Raw genomic sequence first — 18,281 nt, 5'->3', positions numbered from 1 at the left:
TTATTTCCCTGCAATACTGCACCCTTGCCCTTAGGTCCTCAATTTTGTCTACAGAATCTTTCAGAAAATCGTTAAATATGTAGCTCATTTAATCGGTTCAAAAGTATGTTGCTAAAAGGCAGATTACATGCTGAAGATTGTAGTGAGTGTAATTCAAAAGTGGCATATTTAGAAGTTTCGTACACAGACCATCGCCGTGGTTCACTGGTGCCATTTTGCGGGTGATGGGATGTTCTCAGTGGAGTAAAGGTAGTGAGGTTAAGTTATGGAACCTGTTCAGTCACTCCATATTCTAATGCTCAAATTAAGACTGGAATACTTACAGAGGTTGCAGTTTTTATTTTTTGGGTTCAACATGCTTGCCATAATTAAAGAACAATTATCCCAGAATATATGCCACTTCACCTGCCACCTACAGTAAGTTATCTTGGACATTTGCTGCAATTGGACAAAGAATGGGGATGTTAAATAATGTAACTTCACTGCATCAGCAGGAAATTAATGGGTTGTATTTATTGCCACTGAGATTGATATTCCCTAATTAGATTCATTATCATGTGAAACCAAGATCTAGTGTATTTTTGTTCTATAGTACAAGAAATGCAGAGGAACACAGCTACTGAAAAAAAAAGAATTTGATCTGTGGAAAATAATATTGTCTTCTCAAAGCTGATATCTAAATCTGATGAGATATTGAGGGGGCCAAAGATATGGTGTGCTTTAGCATGGGCTGTGAGTTCACTGACCACAAAATGGATCTGGTACATGTTGAACAAAGAGTTAGAGCCTAATCCAGCAAATTACAAGGTTCTATAGTACAGGTCTGAAACGGCTTGTTGTTTGCCATTAGGCTGGTTCAAACAAGCATGACAACAACTCATGCTTTAATAACAACATTAGAACTCTGAGCGCAAACGTAGAAAGTCATTTTTATTGACTGAAATGAGCAACAGGTGCAAGCTTATAAAGTGTGAAAAAAAATGATAATTTTAACCTTGAAAGGTGTGTGGTTTTAAAGGCCACTGCCTTATTCTGAAGCAAGTTGTTTTCATTTGTTTACACTTGATGATTAGGTAGAGGTGTAAAGTGATTATCACGGATATTTAACCTATGTCGATAAACACCTTGCATGTCCATGGCAATGGCCCCTATTTTCATCTGCTAGTGTGACTTGAAATGTAAGGCAATAAGAGTTCAGGATTTCAGTGCTTGCCAAATTGGATCTATTTAGATTAACCCCACCACCAGCGCTGAATCTATTGCCTTTTAGGTTATGAATCTTAAAATGCTTTTCTAGGCATTTTTTAAATGAGATTCTGCAACATTTCATGTTCTTGATAACCGGCAGTGTCTTTTGATCATAAAAAGGCAAAAGGATGAACAATTTTACCTTTGGTTGAACTCAGAGAGGCTGCTGCGTCTGAACGTGCCACCATATTACCATCGTCAGTGGCAACATGAGTACCAATCTGCCCCAATAGTCATATATGTAGTCAGCAGTACTACCAATGATTAGGGTTGGCCTTTATTCTCCTTTGGAGGCATTAATTTTTCCTGAAATCAGAGCTGAAAACCTACTAAAGCAAGTGTGAGACACTTGAGGGCTCCTGCGGTATTCACCTGATTATCTTCATCACCTAACCTCTTATTTTTCATGCAGGCATTTAAAATGTAGATTGATCACCCACTGTAACATGAAATGTCAGCGGGAGTAATCTTTACAGATGGAGTACAATGACATCAATTACAGTTGAAGGCTCAAAACCTATTGTTCTATTCCAGTGAGTGACGCTTCTGTAGAAAAAGCATCCTGGGCATCCCACCGGGACACAGTATGAGAGTGAGGAGCCCTGCCATGCCTCTAGTTACCTGAATAATAATTAAAAACACAGCCACACAGGTGAACACTTTCTTACCACCAGGATAATTTGCACATTTGTTTAATTAAATGGATATTATGATCTTAATTTCAAGCCTTATTATTTAAAATCCAAATAGTTTTTAACTGTTCTCTTTTCCCAATTTCCTAAATCAACCCACAGCCCTAACTCTGAAAGCTGAAACATAGAAACGGATTCTCACCAATCAGCTTCCTGCTGACCTCTGATGTTGTGCTTTATTTTGCTTCAAATCCCCTTGGCACAAACAGGTTCCCATTGATCTGCTTCATTTTACTACACTCGGATAGGCTGATCTACCCTTGGTCCTCAGGCTTCACTTATGTTATTCACTGCCTTCATTGGCCCTCACAGGTCAGCCATCACCGCTGCATGTGGGTTGGATAAATATGATGACGTCCCAAAATAAATTAAAAATGTAATAACTGGTACAAGACATTCAGGCAGTAATTCAGTTGCTTTGCTAATGCCAGTTCCTACATTTAGCCTGATCTGGTCTCATTTGAATAAGTATTCAGAGTATTGGGATCAATAGCATGATTCATACCCTTTTCACTCGAGTTGTTTATGGATTTACATACAATGAATTACAGCACAAAAAAAGGCAACATTCCTACTAATGTTTATTCTCCACACAATACTCTTTCCATATCTTCATCTACCCTCTCAGTATAATCCCTATAAGAGACCCAAGAATAATAGGGCAAATGGCATCAAAAATCAGATTAACCATGATGTCACTGAATGAACGGAAAGCTTTGAAAAAGATTATGTCCCATGTCTCTCCTTGTGTGTCATGCCATCTTCTTTCATTAAATAATGTACTATTTCTGACCTTCCGTGCATTGTTCATGAAGTTTTGAGTATTTCGGAGCATCTCACCTGACTGCAGTGTGGATATTCAGAAAGGCATATTATAAGAGAATTTCTGACCTACCCACAAGCCTTTGGAATGATTATCCTCCCATCTTGGGAACCAACATCCTTTGATTGGGAAAAGCAGTTTCTATTTTTTGTTACCATAAAATATTGCCAATTAGCACTACATCTTTTGCATTATCCTCCTAACGTTTCTCTCAGGTTCTTTTCTCTGGAGATTACCCATCTTCCTCTCAATGGTATGAGTCACCTACTAGTATGGTGATATAAAAGCAGGATAGAATCTTTCCCTAAGCCTGCTTCCAGGCTTTTGTATCATCTGCCCAATGGGCAATGGCAGACAAAAGAATGTCCAGGGTGAGTGTGTTCTTTGATTATGCTGGCTGATTAATTGAGGCAGCAAGAAGTATAGACAGAGTCTGTGGACGGCAGGTTGGTTTCAGCAATATGCTGAGCTGTGCTCACAACTCTCTGCAGTTCCCAGCGGTCATGGGCAGAGCAGTTGTCATACCAAGCTGTTATCCATTCAGATGGAAGACTTTCTATGATGTATTAATAAAAATTGGTAAGGGTCAAAGGGAACATGCCAAATTTCTTGAGCCTCCTGAGGAAGTAGAGGCATTAGTGAGTTTCTTGGCTTTGGATCTATGTGGCTGGACCAGGACAACTATTGGCAATCTTCACTCCTAGGAACATTTGTTTACTTTTCAATCTCAGCACTGTTGATGTAGAGAGGAGGATATGCAACACAGCTCTTCCTGAAGATAGTGAGCAACTCTATTGTTTATTCTGACATTGAGGGATTGTTTTAATACCACGTTACTAAGTTTATCTCTTTCCTGTGCTCCGGCTCGTCGTTATTTGGAATACTGGTCACTATGGTGGCATCATCTGCAGTTAGAGGAGAATCTGGCCATGTGATCATGAATATATATAGGGAGTAAGGACAGACCTAAGGATGTAATGTTCAGAATAATCATCGGAGAGACGTTGGTGCCAGTCCTTACTGACTGCAGTTAGTTAGTCGCAAATTTGAGGATCCATTTGTAGAGGGAGTAGTTGACTCCCAGGTCTTGGAATTTGGAGGTGAGTTTGCTTGGATTATAGCATTGAATGTGGAGCTTTAATCAATAAATAGGAGTCTGTAGTCCAGGTGTTCCAGAGATGAGAGCAGGACCAAAGAGCTGACATCTGCCATAGACCAATTTTGACAGTAGGCGACCTTCAGTAGGTTGAGGTTATCTGGAAGGCTGGACTTAATGTATGCCATAACCAACTCCTTGAAGAACTTGCATGTAATGATTGACCTCTTAAAGCAAGTGGTAACCTCAGTCTGAAGAAAGGAGGGGTTAAAAATGTCTGCAAGTACCCCCACCAACTGATCTGTACAGAATCTAAGGACACAGCCAGGGACATCATTGAGGCCAGAAGCAGTTTGCGTGTTCACCCTCCAGAAGAATGATCTTACATCCATAATGGGGACAATGGGTTCAGGTGCAATGGAGGATAGTTGTCTTGAGGGTAGTGACATACCAATCCCCTTCTCTACAATCTGTGCATAAAATGTATTAGGCTCACTGGGAAGGGAAGTGCTATTGTAATTATGTAGCCCATTATAACATTTAAGTCGTTCATCAACTGACTGCTGGTCTGGGACTCTATTTTGGAATGATACTGTCTCTTAGTACCTGATAGATTTACAAAGGTTGTAATTCGATTTCCTGAAAGTCAGGATAGCTTGATTTGAATGCTGCAGTTTGAGACTTCAGCAGGGAATACTCTCCCATTTTATCCATGGTTTCTGGTTTGGAAACACCCAGATTTTCCTTTTTGTTACTCAGTCCTCAACACACCCAACCATGGGCTGCATCCTACAAGAGTATTTTTGAAATTTAATTCTTGTCAGATTTTAAAATGGTGAGTAGGCAGTGCCATTTATCATACAGTAGAAATAATCTGTGGAAAGTTACTCCTGATTGCTCATTAGAATGATAAATGCATTTACTGAAGATGGAAAATGCTTAATGTACCTTTGAATGACGGTTGTGAGCTCTCCTATACTTTGTATGGGGGAGGCCAGCTGATGCCTCCTTCGATCTGCTTCATTTACATGAATAATACAGCTCTGGACATATTACGTGAGCAAAATAAAAGCCAACCTTGATTTTATGAGCCCACATGCAATTATTTTCACCCAGATTATGACTCAAGGAAAATAGACTTAAAGATCAGGAAAAGTTCTTATCACCTTTTACATCCTCTAGAATCACAAAAGTTTTAAAAACAAACTAATTTAGTAGCTTTGAAGGATAGTTCCTTATGTTGAATTGGTAAACAGGCCACTGATTTGCATGCAGAGAGAAACAAGATTAATGATCAATAATTTAATGAAATATAAACAGAAAGTGACAAAAAGGAGCACATTTCAGATCACTCAATCTGACAAGCTAATTCGGTTATTTCTGGTCTTCCTGTAGTTTTTAATTTAGTTCTTTCACTATCTGCAATATTTTTCCTTTGAATTGCTACAAATGTTGATGGTTAAAAGTTAAATCTTGGGAAATGAGAACGAGAAAACAGGCCTCACACTTAACGAAACAAATCACATACTCCAAAAATGACTTAATGTATAACCTCCCACCAACATTAATGGTCCTCAAGGAGACACTAGAAAATGTATTCAGAAAGCCCATCAGCTTCATCGCTCATCTCAGCATCCAGAAGGGAGGAAACAGTTATCCTCAACCAGGACTGCCTAAGCAGAAGTCGGCAGGAATGTCAGGGATTCGTAAATTACGACATGGGATTTTTTTTGGCCACTTGAGAGGCAACTATGCTTTAGTTTAACACCTCATCTGTGAGGCTCCACATTTGACTGGTTAGCATTTTCTTGGCTATATACTGAGTTGATTAACTCTTTGTAGTAGCACTTGAACCTATGATCTTTAAATTTAAATTCATTGTTTCTAAGCAGCAAGCTATCAAGTCATCTGGTGAACAAAGGATTAACTTAAAGAAAAGTAAAATGCTGTTTGAAACAGCTTATGCAGAACAAAGCAGCTTACTTGATTGGCACATCTTCCAACACTCTAAACATCGACTATTGACTGGGTGTACAATCCACAAATTTCCATGTATCCAAGATATTCCTGCAACACTTCTCATATTTGTAATTTTCCCAAGAAGGACAAAGGAATAACACCAGCAGCACGATTGTCTCCAATCATACATCTGGAAATACAAGATTAATGAAGTTGTTGATAGTACCTTAGGCGAAAGGTATGATATCTTGATGAAATGGCAGATGGAGTTTAATCTTAAAAAGTGTAAGGTGTTGTTTTGGGATTACTAAAAAGACTAGCATCTACCAAATGGAGGGCCTGCAGAATATCAATGAGCAGAGGAACCTTGGTGTACAAGTATAAAGATCCTTGAAGGTGGATAATATTATGGTCTAGAAGGCATATGGAATGGTGGTGTATTTTGAAGTCAATAATGGAGTTTATACTACAACTTTATTGGTCAGACTAAAGCTAGATTTCTGTATGCAGTTCTAGTTGCCATATTAGATAAAGAATGTGATAATGCTTCAGAGGGTGCAGAGGAAATTCAGCAGATCATTGCAGGAGATGGGATGTTTCAATTATGAAAAAGACTGGAAAACTTCTAAGCTTGGGCCTCTGTCAAACCTCTGCAACTCTAATCCTCAGCTTCCTAATCAGGAGACCACAGTCAATATAGATCAGAAATAACATCTCCTTGCGGGCTCACTTCAAGAACGTGTGCTTAGTCCACTACTCTCTGCACTCTCATGACTGAAGTCAAACACATCTCAAACACCATTAAATGCACATCATGACAAATGAACAGATGTTCGTAAAATCTCAGATGACAACAAGCTTTTCCTTTTTCAGAGTTATAAATATATGGTAAGGAATCAGAGATTCAGAATGGATCTGAGAAGACCCATTTTCACCCAAAGAGTGAGAAGTACTTGGAACACACTACCTGAAGAATTTGTGGAGTCATATTTGCTAGCAGCATTTTATAAGCACTATGTACTTGAGCACTAGAAGTCTATAGGCCAAATGCAGGAAGATGGGGTTAATTGGTGTCCACTGGTCAGCGTGGATGTGGTCGGCTAAACAGATTGTTTCCTTGCTGTATGGCATTACTAATTCCATTGCCATTAGGTCTAAGTACTGGAATTTCCTTTGCAACAACACTGAGGAAGTACTTTCACCAGAAGGATTACAATTCAATAAGGCAGCTTGCCACCACCTTCTCAAGGGCATTTAGGGATGGATACTAAATGGTGGCCTCTTCAATGATGTTCAAATCTTCAAAATAAATAAAAAGAACTTGTGATTCAGTTTCCCATTTAATTTCAGTTATAATGGAGCTGTTATAATTACAATTATAGCTCAAGTTTGTAATTTCAGTTATAATTACAGCAGGAGACAGACAAGGCATGTCAGAAGGATAGTGTCATGATAATTGTTGGGGATTTTAACATGAAAGTGGATTGGGAAAATCAGGTTAGTACTGGACCTCAAGAGAGAGAATTTGTAGAATGTCTAAGGCATAGCTTTTTAGAACAGCCTGTTGTTGAGCCCACTAGGGGATTGGCTGTGCTGGATTGGGTGTTGTGCAATGATCCGGAGGTGATAAGAGAGCTTAAGGCTAAGGAACACTTTGGGAACAGTGATCACAATATGATCAAGTTCACTTTGAAATTTGAGAAGGCGAAACTAAATTCCAATGTGTCGGTATTTCAATGGAATAAAGGAAATTACAATGGCTTAAGAGGGGATCTGGCCAAAGTTGAATGGATAGGAAGACTGGCAGGAAGGACAGCAGAGCAGCAATGGCTGGAATTTCTGCAAAAAATGAGGGAAGTGCAAGGCAGATATATTCCAAATAAGAAGAAATTTTTGATGGAACAAGAACACTACTGTGGCTGACAAGTGAAGTCAGAGCCAAAGTAAAAGCAAAAGAGAGGGCATACAAGGAAGTCAGAGCTAGTGGGAAGATAGAGATTTGGGAAGCTTTTAAAAAGTTGCAGAAGGAAATGAAGAAGGTCATTAGGAAGGAAAAGATGAATTATGAAAGGAAGCTGGTGACTAATGTCAAAGAAGATACTAAAAGCTTTTTAAGTATATAAAGGGTAAAAGAGAGTTGAGGGTAGATATAGGACCAATAGAAAATGACACTGGAGATATCGTAATGAGAGACACAGAGGTGGCAGAAGAACTGAATGTGTATTTTGCATCATTCTTCACAGTTGAAGACATATACAGTATACCGGACATTCAAGAGTGTCAGGGAAGTGAAGTATTTGCAGTGAAAATTACGATTGAGGAGGTGCTCAGGAAGTTTAATGGTGTAAGGGTGGATCTGATGGAATGCACCCTCGGGTTCTGAAGGAAGTAGCTGGAGAGATTGTGGAGGCATGAGCAATGATTCTTCAAGAATCAATAGATTTTGGCATTGTATTGGATGACTGGAAAATTGCAAATGTTACTATGCTATTTAAGAAGAGTGGGAGGCAGCAGAAGAGAAACTATAGACCTGTTAGCCTGACATCAGTGGTTGGGAAGTTGTTGGAATCGATTGTTAGGGATGAGATTATGGAGTACCTGGAGGCACATGACAAGATGTGCCAAAGCCAGCATGGTTTCCTGAAAGGAAAATCCTGCCTGACTAACCTACTGCAATTTTTTGAGGAAATTACAAGCAGGGTAGACAAAGGAGATGCAGTAGATGTGGTGTACTTGGATTTTCAGAAGGTCTTTGACAAGGTGCCACACATGAGGCTGCTTAGCAAGCTAAGAACCCATGGAATTCCAGGGAAGATAGTAGCGTGGGTGGGCAGTAAACAGAGAGTGAGAATAAAGGGATCCTATTCTGCCTGGCTGCCAGTTACCAGTGGATTTCCACAGGGGTTGGTGTTGGGACTGCTGCTTTTTACGATGTATATCAATGATTTGGACTATGGGATTAATGGATTTGTGGCTAAATTTGCTGATGATACTAAGATAGGTGGAGGAGTGAGGAAACGGAGAGCCTGCAGAGACACTTAGATAGTTTAGGGGAATGGGCAAAGAAGTAGCAAATGAAATTCAATGTTGGAAAGTGTATGGTCATGCACTTTGACAGAAGAAGTAAATGGGCAGACTATTATTTAGATAGGGAGAGAGTTCAAAATGCAGAGGTGCAAAGGAACTTGGGAGTCCTTGTGCAGAATACCCTAAAGGTTAACCTCCAGGTTGAGTCGAAGGTGAAGAAGGCGAATGCAATGTTGGCACTCATTTCTAGAGGTATAGAATATAAGAGCAGGGATGTGATGTTGATGCTCTATAAGGCACTCATGAGACCACACTTGGAGTATTGTGTGCAGTTTGGGGCTCCTTATTTTAGAAAGTACCGGTATATACTGACATTGGAGAGGGTTCAGAGAAGATTCACGAGATTGATTCCAGGAATGAAAAGTTTACTGTGTGAGGAACATCTGTCAGCTCTTGGACTGTATTCCCTGGAGTTCAGGATAATGAGGGGGGATCTCATAAAACATTCTAAATGTTAAAAGGCCTGAACAAATTAGATATGGCAGAGTTATTTCCCATGTTAGGGAAGTCTCAGACAAGAGAGCATGACTTCAGGATTGAAGGACATCCTTTTAGAACTGAGATGCGGAGAAATTACTTTAGTCAGAGGGTGGTAAATCTGTGGAATTTGTTGCCACGAGCGGCTGTGGAGACCAAGTCATTGGGTGTATCTAGGGCAAAGATAGATAGGTTCTTGATTAGCCAGGGCATGAAAGGGTAGGGGGAGAAGGCAGTGGAGTGGGGATGACTGGAAGAATTGGATCAGCCCATGATCGAATGGCGGAGCAGACTTGATGGGCCAAATGGCCTACTTCCACTCCTATATCTTGTGGTCTTATGGTAATTAAGACCTACAAAAATTACAAATTTATAGAGGGAAGTGTTTCAGAAGCTGTTTGAATTTGGAACTTCAACAAATAAACTGATCCCTGTTCCATGAGTCTGTCTGCATTAGGTCTGTCTTCATCACTGGCTTCATATCAAGTGCACTGTAATTCCACAATCCATTGAACTGCCTAAACTACTTTCTCATTAGGAGCCAACCTGTTCCCAATCAACAGCGCTAACTGATTATGTCAGTGTGTTTTAATGAATTCTGGAGGCAGAGTATGATGCACTGATAATTACCTGGTCCCACTGCATTAAGATTTTAGACCAAGATTTAATTTGAAAGCAATCTTCTGTTATAATATGAAAAACAATTGAATACAGTACTCTTCAACTGCAAGTCAAAAAAATGAGCAGAGCTACTTGTGACAGGGAAATTACTGTCATGAAGTGGAATAAAGCCTGTTTATAATAGTCAATGACCACTATGTTGGATAGTTTATTGATTTCAGACCAATACCTTCATATTTACAATATAGCAAAGATAAACCAATAATTCTCAAATGGATTATTGCAAAGAATGTAATAATGTGTATTTAGTTTCCTAAATATCAATACAGTTATAAACTGAAAAATATACTAACGTCTGCTTAGTGGCCACTTTATTAAACACCTGCTCATTAATGCAAATATCTAATCAACCAATCATATGGCAGCATCTCAATGCATAAAAATATGGAGACATCGTCAAGATGTTCAGTTGTTATTAAGACCAAACTAAAGAATGGGGAAGAAATGTGATCGAAGTGACTTTGACTGTGGAATGATTGTTAGTGCTAGACGGGCTGGTTTGAGTATCTCAGAAACTACTGATCTCTTGGGATTTTCACACCCAACAGTCTTTACAGCTTACAGGGAAAGCTGTGAGAAACAAAAATATCCAATGAATGGCATCTCTGTGGGTGAAAAAGCCTTGTTAATGAGAGAGGTCAGAGGATAATGGCCAGTCTGATTCAGACTGACAGGAAGGTGGCAGTACCTCAAATAATCATATGTTACAGCAGTGGTGTGCAGAAGAACATCTTTTAACACACAAGTCAAACCTTGAAGTGCATAGGTTACAGTAGTAGAAGGCCGCTGGGTTTAAATACTCATTATTAATATTTAATTTAATATTTAGATTAAACATGTTAAAATAGCTCTCATTTTATTACAGAAAAGTCTTGATGGATTTTGGAATTCCAAGAGAAAACAACAGTGTCAACAGCGTCAATTTGGGAAGAAGAAACATGAGCCCCCGACTCCTAAGTAGTCAGGGAAAGCTTCTCAATAGCACCTACCAGCCAAGCATCCAAGAATTGTCTGTTGTCATGAATTCTGGAAGGAGCAATGATCACTGCAGGACAACCTTACCAAAACAGAAACCAATTAGAAACACACCTCGCCAGAGGGAAATATGTGAGGTAAGCATTTGATAATAATAACTATACCCCTCAATAATAAATATGCAGTTTTGGATACTGTTGCAGGGGATGACCTCCCAGGAGAATGCCATAGAGACCAGGTTAATGGCACTGAGCATGCATCCATTGCAGAAGGGAAAGAGGGAGAAGAGGAGAGTGGTAGTGGTAGGGGACTCGATAGTCAGAGGAATTGGTGATTCCAAGATGGCGGCACGACACAGCTTGCAGCAGCCACTCTGGAGCTGATTATCTGTTATTTGTGAAGCGGGGTGCCGTGTGAAATCATAATCAGATGGAAAATGGACGTGGGAGTACAGAGGAACATCTGGAAATCTCCAGGAAGACCTTCTTTGTTGCTGCTGCTGCTGCTGTGAGATCCGGGTCTCTGCTGGGAAGAACAGGCCCCCAGTCCTCGGGGTCACGTTGCCAATGGCCATTGGTGGGGGCGTCTCAATATGCTCGGCAGAGGATGGTGCTCGGAGAAGCTGTGCCGGAGGGGATGGTCGGAGGCTCAGAGGTTCGACGGACTCAGAGTCCGCTGTGGCCAGGGCGCTTTCACTGTGTGCTGTGTCTGCGAGGCTGGTTTCGACGGAGCTTTCATTGTGTACTGCGTCTGCGAGGCTGAGTCGGGCGGCGCTGTGGAAGTCCATAGCGGGGGTATTCCCTTCTGCCGCCGGCGTGGGATGGCGAGTCAAATCGGGACCCTGAGGACTTGTGGAAACTTTGTGGTGGTTTCTTTTGAACTTATAGTCCTTTAACATCTTTGGACTATTTATACTGTGCCCATAGTCTTTTTTTAAATCAAATATGCTATTGTTTGCACTGTTGTAACTATATGTTGTAACTATGTGGTTTTGTAGCGTTAGTTTTTGGTCCTGTTTTGTCTGGTGGGATTGGAGCTCCTTTCCGGGGAACGTGCTAATATGGTAGTGCGATATTAATACGCAGCAACCTCTCTGGACTCTGGATTGGGGATTGCCAAATGTTATGTGGATTTTCTGGTGTAGTCTGTTTTGTTGTGTGCTTTTGTGATATCATTCTGGACGAATGTTGTCTCATTTTTTAACTGCATTGCATTTGTGGTTTCTAAATGACAATAAACTGAATCTGAATCTGAATCTGAATTGACAGGAGATTCTGTAGATGTGAACGGGACACCCAGATGGTATGTTGGTTCCAGGGTCAGGGACATCTCAGATCACATCCACAGCATTTTGGAGAGGGAGGGGGAGCAGCCAGATGTCTTGGTACACATTGGTACCAATGACATGGGAAGGAAATGCAAAGAGGCTCTGAAGAGAGAATTTAGAGAGCTAAGAAGGAAGTTGAGAAGAAGGACCTCTAGGGTAGTAATTTCTGGATTGCTATCTGTGCCACATGCCTGTGAGGGTAAAAAAAGGATGATTTGGCAGATAAAAGTGTGGATGAGAAGCTGGTGCAAGGGGCAGAGCTTCAAGTTCTTGGATCATTGGGATCTCTTCTGGTGGAGGTATAATCTGTACAAAGGTGATGGGTTGCACGTCAACCCAAGAGGGACCAATATTCTCACAGGCAGGCTCATTACAGCTGTTGGGGAGGATTTAAACTAATTTGACATGGGGAAGGGAAGTGGAGGGAAGGGAATCAGGATAGGATGGATGGTTAAAAAAGCAAAGGGAGCATGCAATCAGACTGTCAGGAAGGGCAGGAAGAGGACAGGAGAAAATTGCAGCCAGCAGGGTGAATATCAGTGCATTAGGGATGCAGAATCAAAAAGGGTAGCAAATACAGTATTCAAAGTGTTATATCTCAGTGCACGCAGTATAAGAAATAAAGTGGATGATCCTGGCGGACTTTTACGGATTGTCAGGTATGATGTTGTGGCCATCACTGAATCATGGCTGAAGGATGGTTGTAGTTGGGAGCTGAATATACAAGGTTACACATTGTATCAGAGGGATAGAAAGATAGGCAAATGGGGATGATGTGTCTCTGCTGGTAAAGAATGGCATCAAATCATTAGAAAGATATGACATAGGATCAGAAGATGTTGAATCCTTGTCCTCACCTACTACCCCACCAGCCTCCGGATCCAACGTATAATTCTCCGTAACTTCTGCCCCCTTCATTTAAAACAGAGATGTAGAGAAATTTCTTTAGCCTGAGGTTGGTGAATTTGTGGAATTTGTTACCATAGGCAGCTGTGGAGTCCAGGTCATTGGGTATATGTAAGGCAGAGATTGATAGGTTCTTGACTGGCCACAGCATCAAAGGTTACGGGGAGAAGGCTGGGGAGTAGGACTGAGAAAGAGAAAAAGGGATCAGCCATGCCTGAATGACAGAGATTCGATGGGCTAAATAGCTAATTCTGCTCTTAAGTTTTATGGTCTTATAATAATCATTTAGCAACTGCATTCTAGCTGAAATAATATTTTGAATACATTATCATTTAAAAAATTTTTTTAGAGTTATATCTCCAGGCAGTGAAACTAGCTAGTTACATCAGCTCATTGTACCGTACCTCCGAAGTTCACTCTATTGACTTCAATAGAATGAACTTTGGGGGCAGAGTGAAATTCTGAAGAAACTATGAAGGCAGTTTATAACAGGACAAAGGTAAATTTCTAAGCAATTCTCTTTTACAACAACTTAAAGGACTCGCTGATTTTATTATGCATTTATTTATTGAGATAGAGTACAGAATAGACTATTCCAGCCCTTTGAGCTGCGCTGCCCAGCGATGCGCGAATTAACCTTAGCCTAATCATGGTGGAATTTACAATGACCTATTAACCTACTAACTGGCATGTCTTTGGACTGCAGGAGGAAACTGGAACACCCAGAAAATAAATACCATGCATTCATGGGGAGGACATGAATTTGACATGAGAATTGAACTTTGAACTCGGACACCTCAAGCTGTAAAAACATTGCATTAACCGCAATGTTACTGTGATGCCCATTTATTTGAAGTTTTTCAGTATTTTCAGGAATAATTTCTGTTAGGGAAATCTAAAGTGAGTGGACATTGCCTAAAATGAAGACAAACCATTTAAGGGAGTTTCCATATTAGCAAGATGTTAGCTGTTTGGAATTGCAAATAATAATAATAATGCCTTTATTTATAGAGCACTGTTAACACAGATGATATAGTTCAAAGCGCTTTACAATGGGATAAAAGTACAAACATAAAAATAAAATAAAAATACACATGGAAATAAATGAGAAAAGAAGTTAGTTAAAAGCAATGTTAAATAAAAAGGTTTTGAGTTGGCATTTAAATGTGTCAAATGAGTCTGCATCCCTTATAGTTTTAGGTATTAAATTCCATAATTTAGTTCCATAGTGTAGCTCAAAAGAGCTGACCTGCCAGTTATCTTTTGAGGGCGATTGTTTAAGTTTAAGAAACCAACAGAAGAAGACTCAACGGCTCAAGCCGGATTATAAAACGCAAACGATTCTATGATGCACTTCAGTTCCAGACCATTAAGAGCTTTAAAAGCAATTCTGAAAGATACAGGAAGCCAATGCAGAGGAGTTATCACAGCAGTGATGTGCTCCGTCATCCTGATTTTGGTTAAAAATTTAGCAGTGGCAATCTGAATGAGTTGAAGTTTGTCAATAAATTGCTTTAGAAGGCCAGTAAAAAGTGCATTGCAGTAATCTAGTGTATTCGATATAAAGGCATGAATTAGTTTTTCAGTACCATGACATAACAGAAATGAATGTACCTTTGCAATATTTCTTGAGTGTAGAAATGCTGCTTTGGCCACTTTCTTTCTATAGGATTTAAAATTCAAATCTGAATGAAGGGAAACACTCAGGCTAGTTATTTCTGATTTTCCCAAGATTAACTCTTTTTGGCATTGGGACCAACCAGAAGTATTTCAGTTTTATCTTCACTTAGTTTCAGTTAGTAATTACTCATCTCTTTGTCTATTACAGCCATACCAGAAGTCAGAGAAGATATGGTGCTATCATTATCAGGCTCAAACAAGAAATGCAATTGTGCATCAATTGCATAACTGTGGATATCAAGTTTATGTTTTCTAATGGTGTTTTCTAAGGGGAACATGTATAAAGAGTAGAGTAGGGGACCAAGATAGCTTTCCTGACTAACAGCAAAAGGTACATTGTGTCTCTTAGAAAATTGGTCTCCAAGCTAGACTAAAAAAAATTCTCTCTAAGATATAAAGGGCACTACCAGAGAGGTCAGCCTAGTTCTCAAGGTGATCTGGGAGAATGTCTGATTAGTTTTGTCGAAGGCAATGCTTACATCTAGAAGAATTAGAACTGATACTCTCTTGCTATCATCCCTCAGCCTAAGGCCACTCACAATTTTGGCAAAGGACATCACTGTGCTGTGGTTTGCTCTAAAACCTGAATGAACCTTTTCTGGAATATTGTTCTCATTCAAAAAGTTGTTGAATTGGTTGAAAATGACTTTCTCAACAATCTTGCCCACGAAGGGAAGATTTGATTTAGGCCTGTAGTTAGTTGGTACCTCACTATCAAGGTTTGGCTTTTTAAGTAGGAGTTTGACAACCACAGTTTTAAAGGCATCTGGAAAAATTTCTGTTTCAAGGGATATGTTAATAATCTTCCTAATAGAATTAAAAACACAATGAAAAGAGTACTTATAAGTGTGGTAGGAACAGGGTCGAGACAACAAATAGACAGTTTACTCTTTGTTACTCTCATGGATTTCTGAATCTGAAATACTTGTAAATTTTGACATGGTTGCCATCTTTTTAAGAGGTTGGCCATAGAGATTACCATTATCTGTAGCTATACTCTCCCTCATGGAAGTAACTTTATTGATAAAAAATATTGTGAATTCCACACATTTTGTGGTAGATGCTTGACTGAGGACATAGGTTGGGACAAGGTTCAACAGCTGGTTTATAGAACAGTATTCTTCAATTGCCGCTATTTTCTGTAATAATCTTGGAAAAATGGGGTCTTCTTGTAGAGCATGTAGCAGTGTTAAAGGAGCCTATTTTTTCCTTAAAAATATTATGGTTGACTTCTGGTTGAGTTTTCATTTATTTTCCCTCAGCTACACTGCATGATGTTTGTAGGGTTGTTTGCCGAGCCTGGAGGTTAGGTTGCAAACATTTTGTCACCGAACGAGGTGACATCATCAGTATGCAGTTGAGTGTTGCTAGTCTACAACAATCAGATAGCTGAGTGATCTCCGCTGGCCTGTATCCCTGGTTATCAGTCGTTGTGAGCATTGGTTCCTCCAAGGTCTGCTGCTTGCCCCTTGGCCCCTAATCCTTCAGATGCTTAGGTTTATAAATTGCATCCAGAGTCACTCAGCTATCCATTTGGCTGGGACCTCAGTGGAGTCTAGTGGCCAATGTGACAGCCAACCAGTGTGATGAGGGGAGTGGAGGGTGGGTGACGGGGTGGTCATTGTGTCGGAGAGAATAAAATGTCTCATGGTGTTGCTCAGTCACTCCTCTGAGGCTCTGTTGGTATTCTGATATCTAACCTCTTGTTTCTGTCTCATCCTGGGGATCCTGCCATTCCTCCATACCTCGGTCCAGTCCTTCATGAGTGTACCATGACAGAATTTCCTTTCCCCTTTTTTTACCCATGTCTCTTCCTTTAAGATGTTCTTTGAATCTAACTGTTAAGCATACTGTCTATGTTTAACGTATTTCTGTAGTGGCTTAGTGTACCATTTTGTCTGGTAACTTGTGTGGGCAGCACGGTTTTGCAATTAGAAGAGCTGCTACCTCATACCTCCAATAACCTGGGTTCAGTGCAGAGCTCTGATGCTGTTTGCATGGCAGTAAAACATCCCCCGTGTGACCAAGTTAGTTTCCTTTGAAGCTCCATTTATTTCCTACAGCCCAAAGATACGCAGGTTGGTAGGTTAATTGACCACTGTAAGTTGCATCCACTCATGTAGGTGTGGTAGAATCTGGGAGAGTTGATGGGAAATAATGAATATTTTTGGATAGTCTCACTGGAATATTCTACTATGTTAAAGGAAGTACAGTGTATAAATATTAAGTTATGCTTGCTTGGAGTTTTTAGCCTTTTTTCATGGAAATCCAGAGCAAATGTGTACATTAGCTATATGACCTTTGCATATACGTAAATAATGTACTAGATATTTTAGACAATTACAAAGAGCTATATTAATAATCACTCTCTAATTAATTCTGTTAGAGTACAGTCCCATACAACTATCTGTTGTTCCTCACAAGAAGTCATGGCGGAACCAATAGAAGAATAGCATCTAAGTTTGAATGTGGTGGGTTCAAGACTCATTTGTGAATCTATTACTGCCTTAACTTGTTGCAGGAAAGCTCATCAATGCTTTGTCTTTCTCAGAGGTTAGTTCATCTCTGAATTCTCTGCCCCCGAGAGTGGTGGGAGCCAGATCATTAGATATAATTAATGTGAAGATAGATATATATTTAACAGACTGAGGAACTGAGGGTTATGGGGAAATGATGTAGAAGAGGAGGTCAGGCCAATATAGATCAACCATGATTAAACTGGTGGCGGGGTAAGCAAGGGGATCTAGTGGCCAACTCCTGCTCCTTTTTTCTTGTGTTCCTTTGTGTTCTTTTGCGATAACTTCTCTCATTCTCCCAAGCACAGAATGGTTCTGGCTTACACTTCAATGTATTCCTCCAGGGATGAAATGCTAAACCAAGGCCATGTCTATCCCTGGATTATAAAAGCATAAAAAATTCCAACAGTTCACCACTCTCTAATTAAAGATATTTCTCCTTATTTCAGCCACAATTGGTGTATGCCTAGTTCTGAAACAGTGCTCACTAGTCCACGACTCCTCTGCCTGTGACAAGATCTTTTCATCTAGCCTGTCACATACCGTAAGAATTTTGTAAGTTTTGATAAGATCTCTTATTCTTCTAATCTTTCCCATATTCAGCAAACTTTCCATCCTGGATCCAGTATGGTGAATCTTAGCTGTGTTTCCATTATGGCAAGTAGAAGCTTTCTGAGGTGAGGAGATCAAAACTGTGCACAGTAATCCAGGTACAATCTTTGCAATAAGAGTTTGTTACTCCTTCATTCAAATCTTCCCATAGAAAGGCTGACATACCATGTACCCACTTAATCCCTTGCTGTACCTGCATATT

At 40.0% G+C, this 18,281-nt stretch overlaps 1 protein-coding gene across 1 annotated transcript in view; it reads left to right on the top strand.

The window, feature by feature from the left end:
• The window catches only part of LOC140730591 (uncharacterized), a 244,979-nt gene that overhangs the window by 127,876 nt on the left and 98,822 nt on the right, over nt 1–18,281 (top strand). The window contains exon 7 of the mRNA XM_073051258.1: nt 10,929–11,175. Coding sequence (XP_072907359.1) covers nt 10,929–11,175 — 247 coding nt within the window. The remainder of the gene's footprint in view (nt 1–10,928; nt 11,176–18,281) is intronic.

This window comes from Hemitrygon akajei, chromosome 7, assembly GCF_048418815.1.
Source record: "Hemitrygon akajei chromosome 7, sHemAka1.3, whole genome shotgun sequence".
In the NCBI taxonomy this organism is placed as follows: domain Eukaryota; kingdom Metazoa; phylum Chordata; class Chondrichthyes; order Myliobatiformes; family Dasyatidae; genus Hemitrygon; species Hemitrygon akajei.
This window is presented reverse-complemented; position numbering and strand designations above follow the sequence as displayed.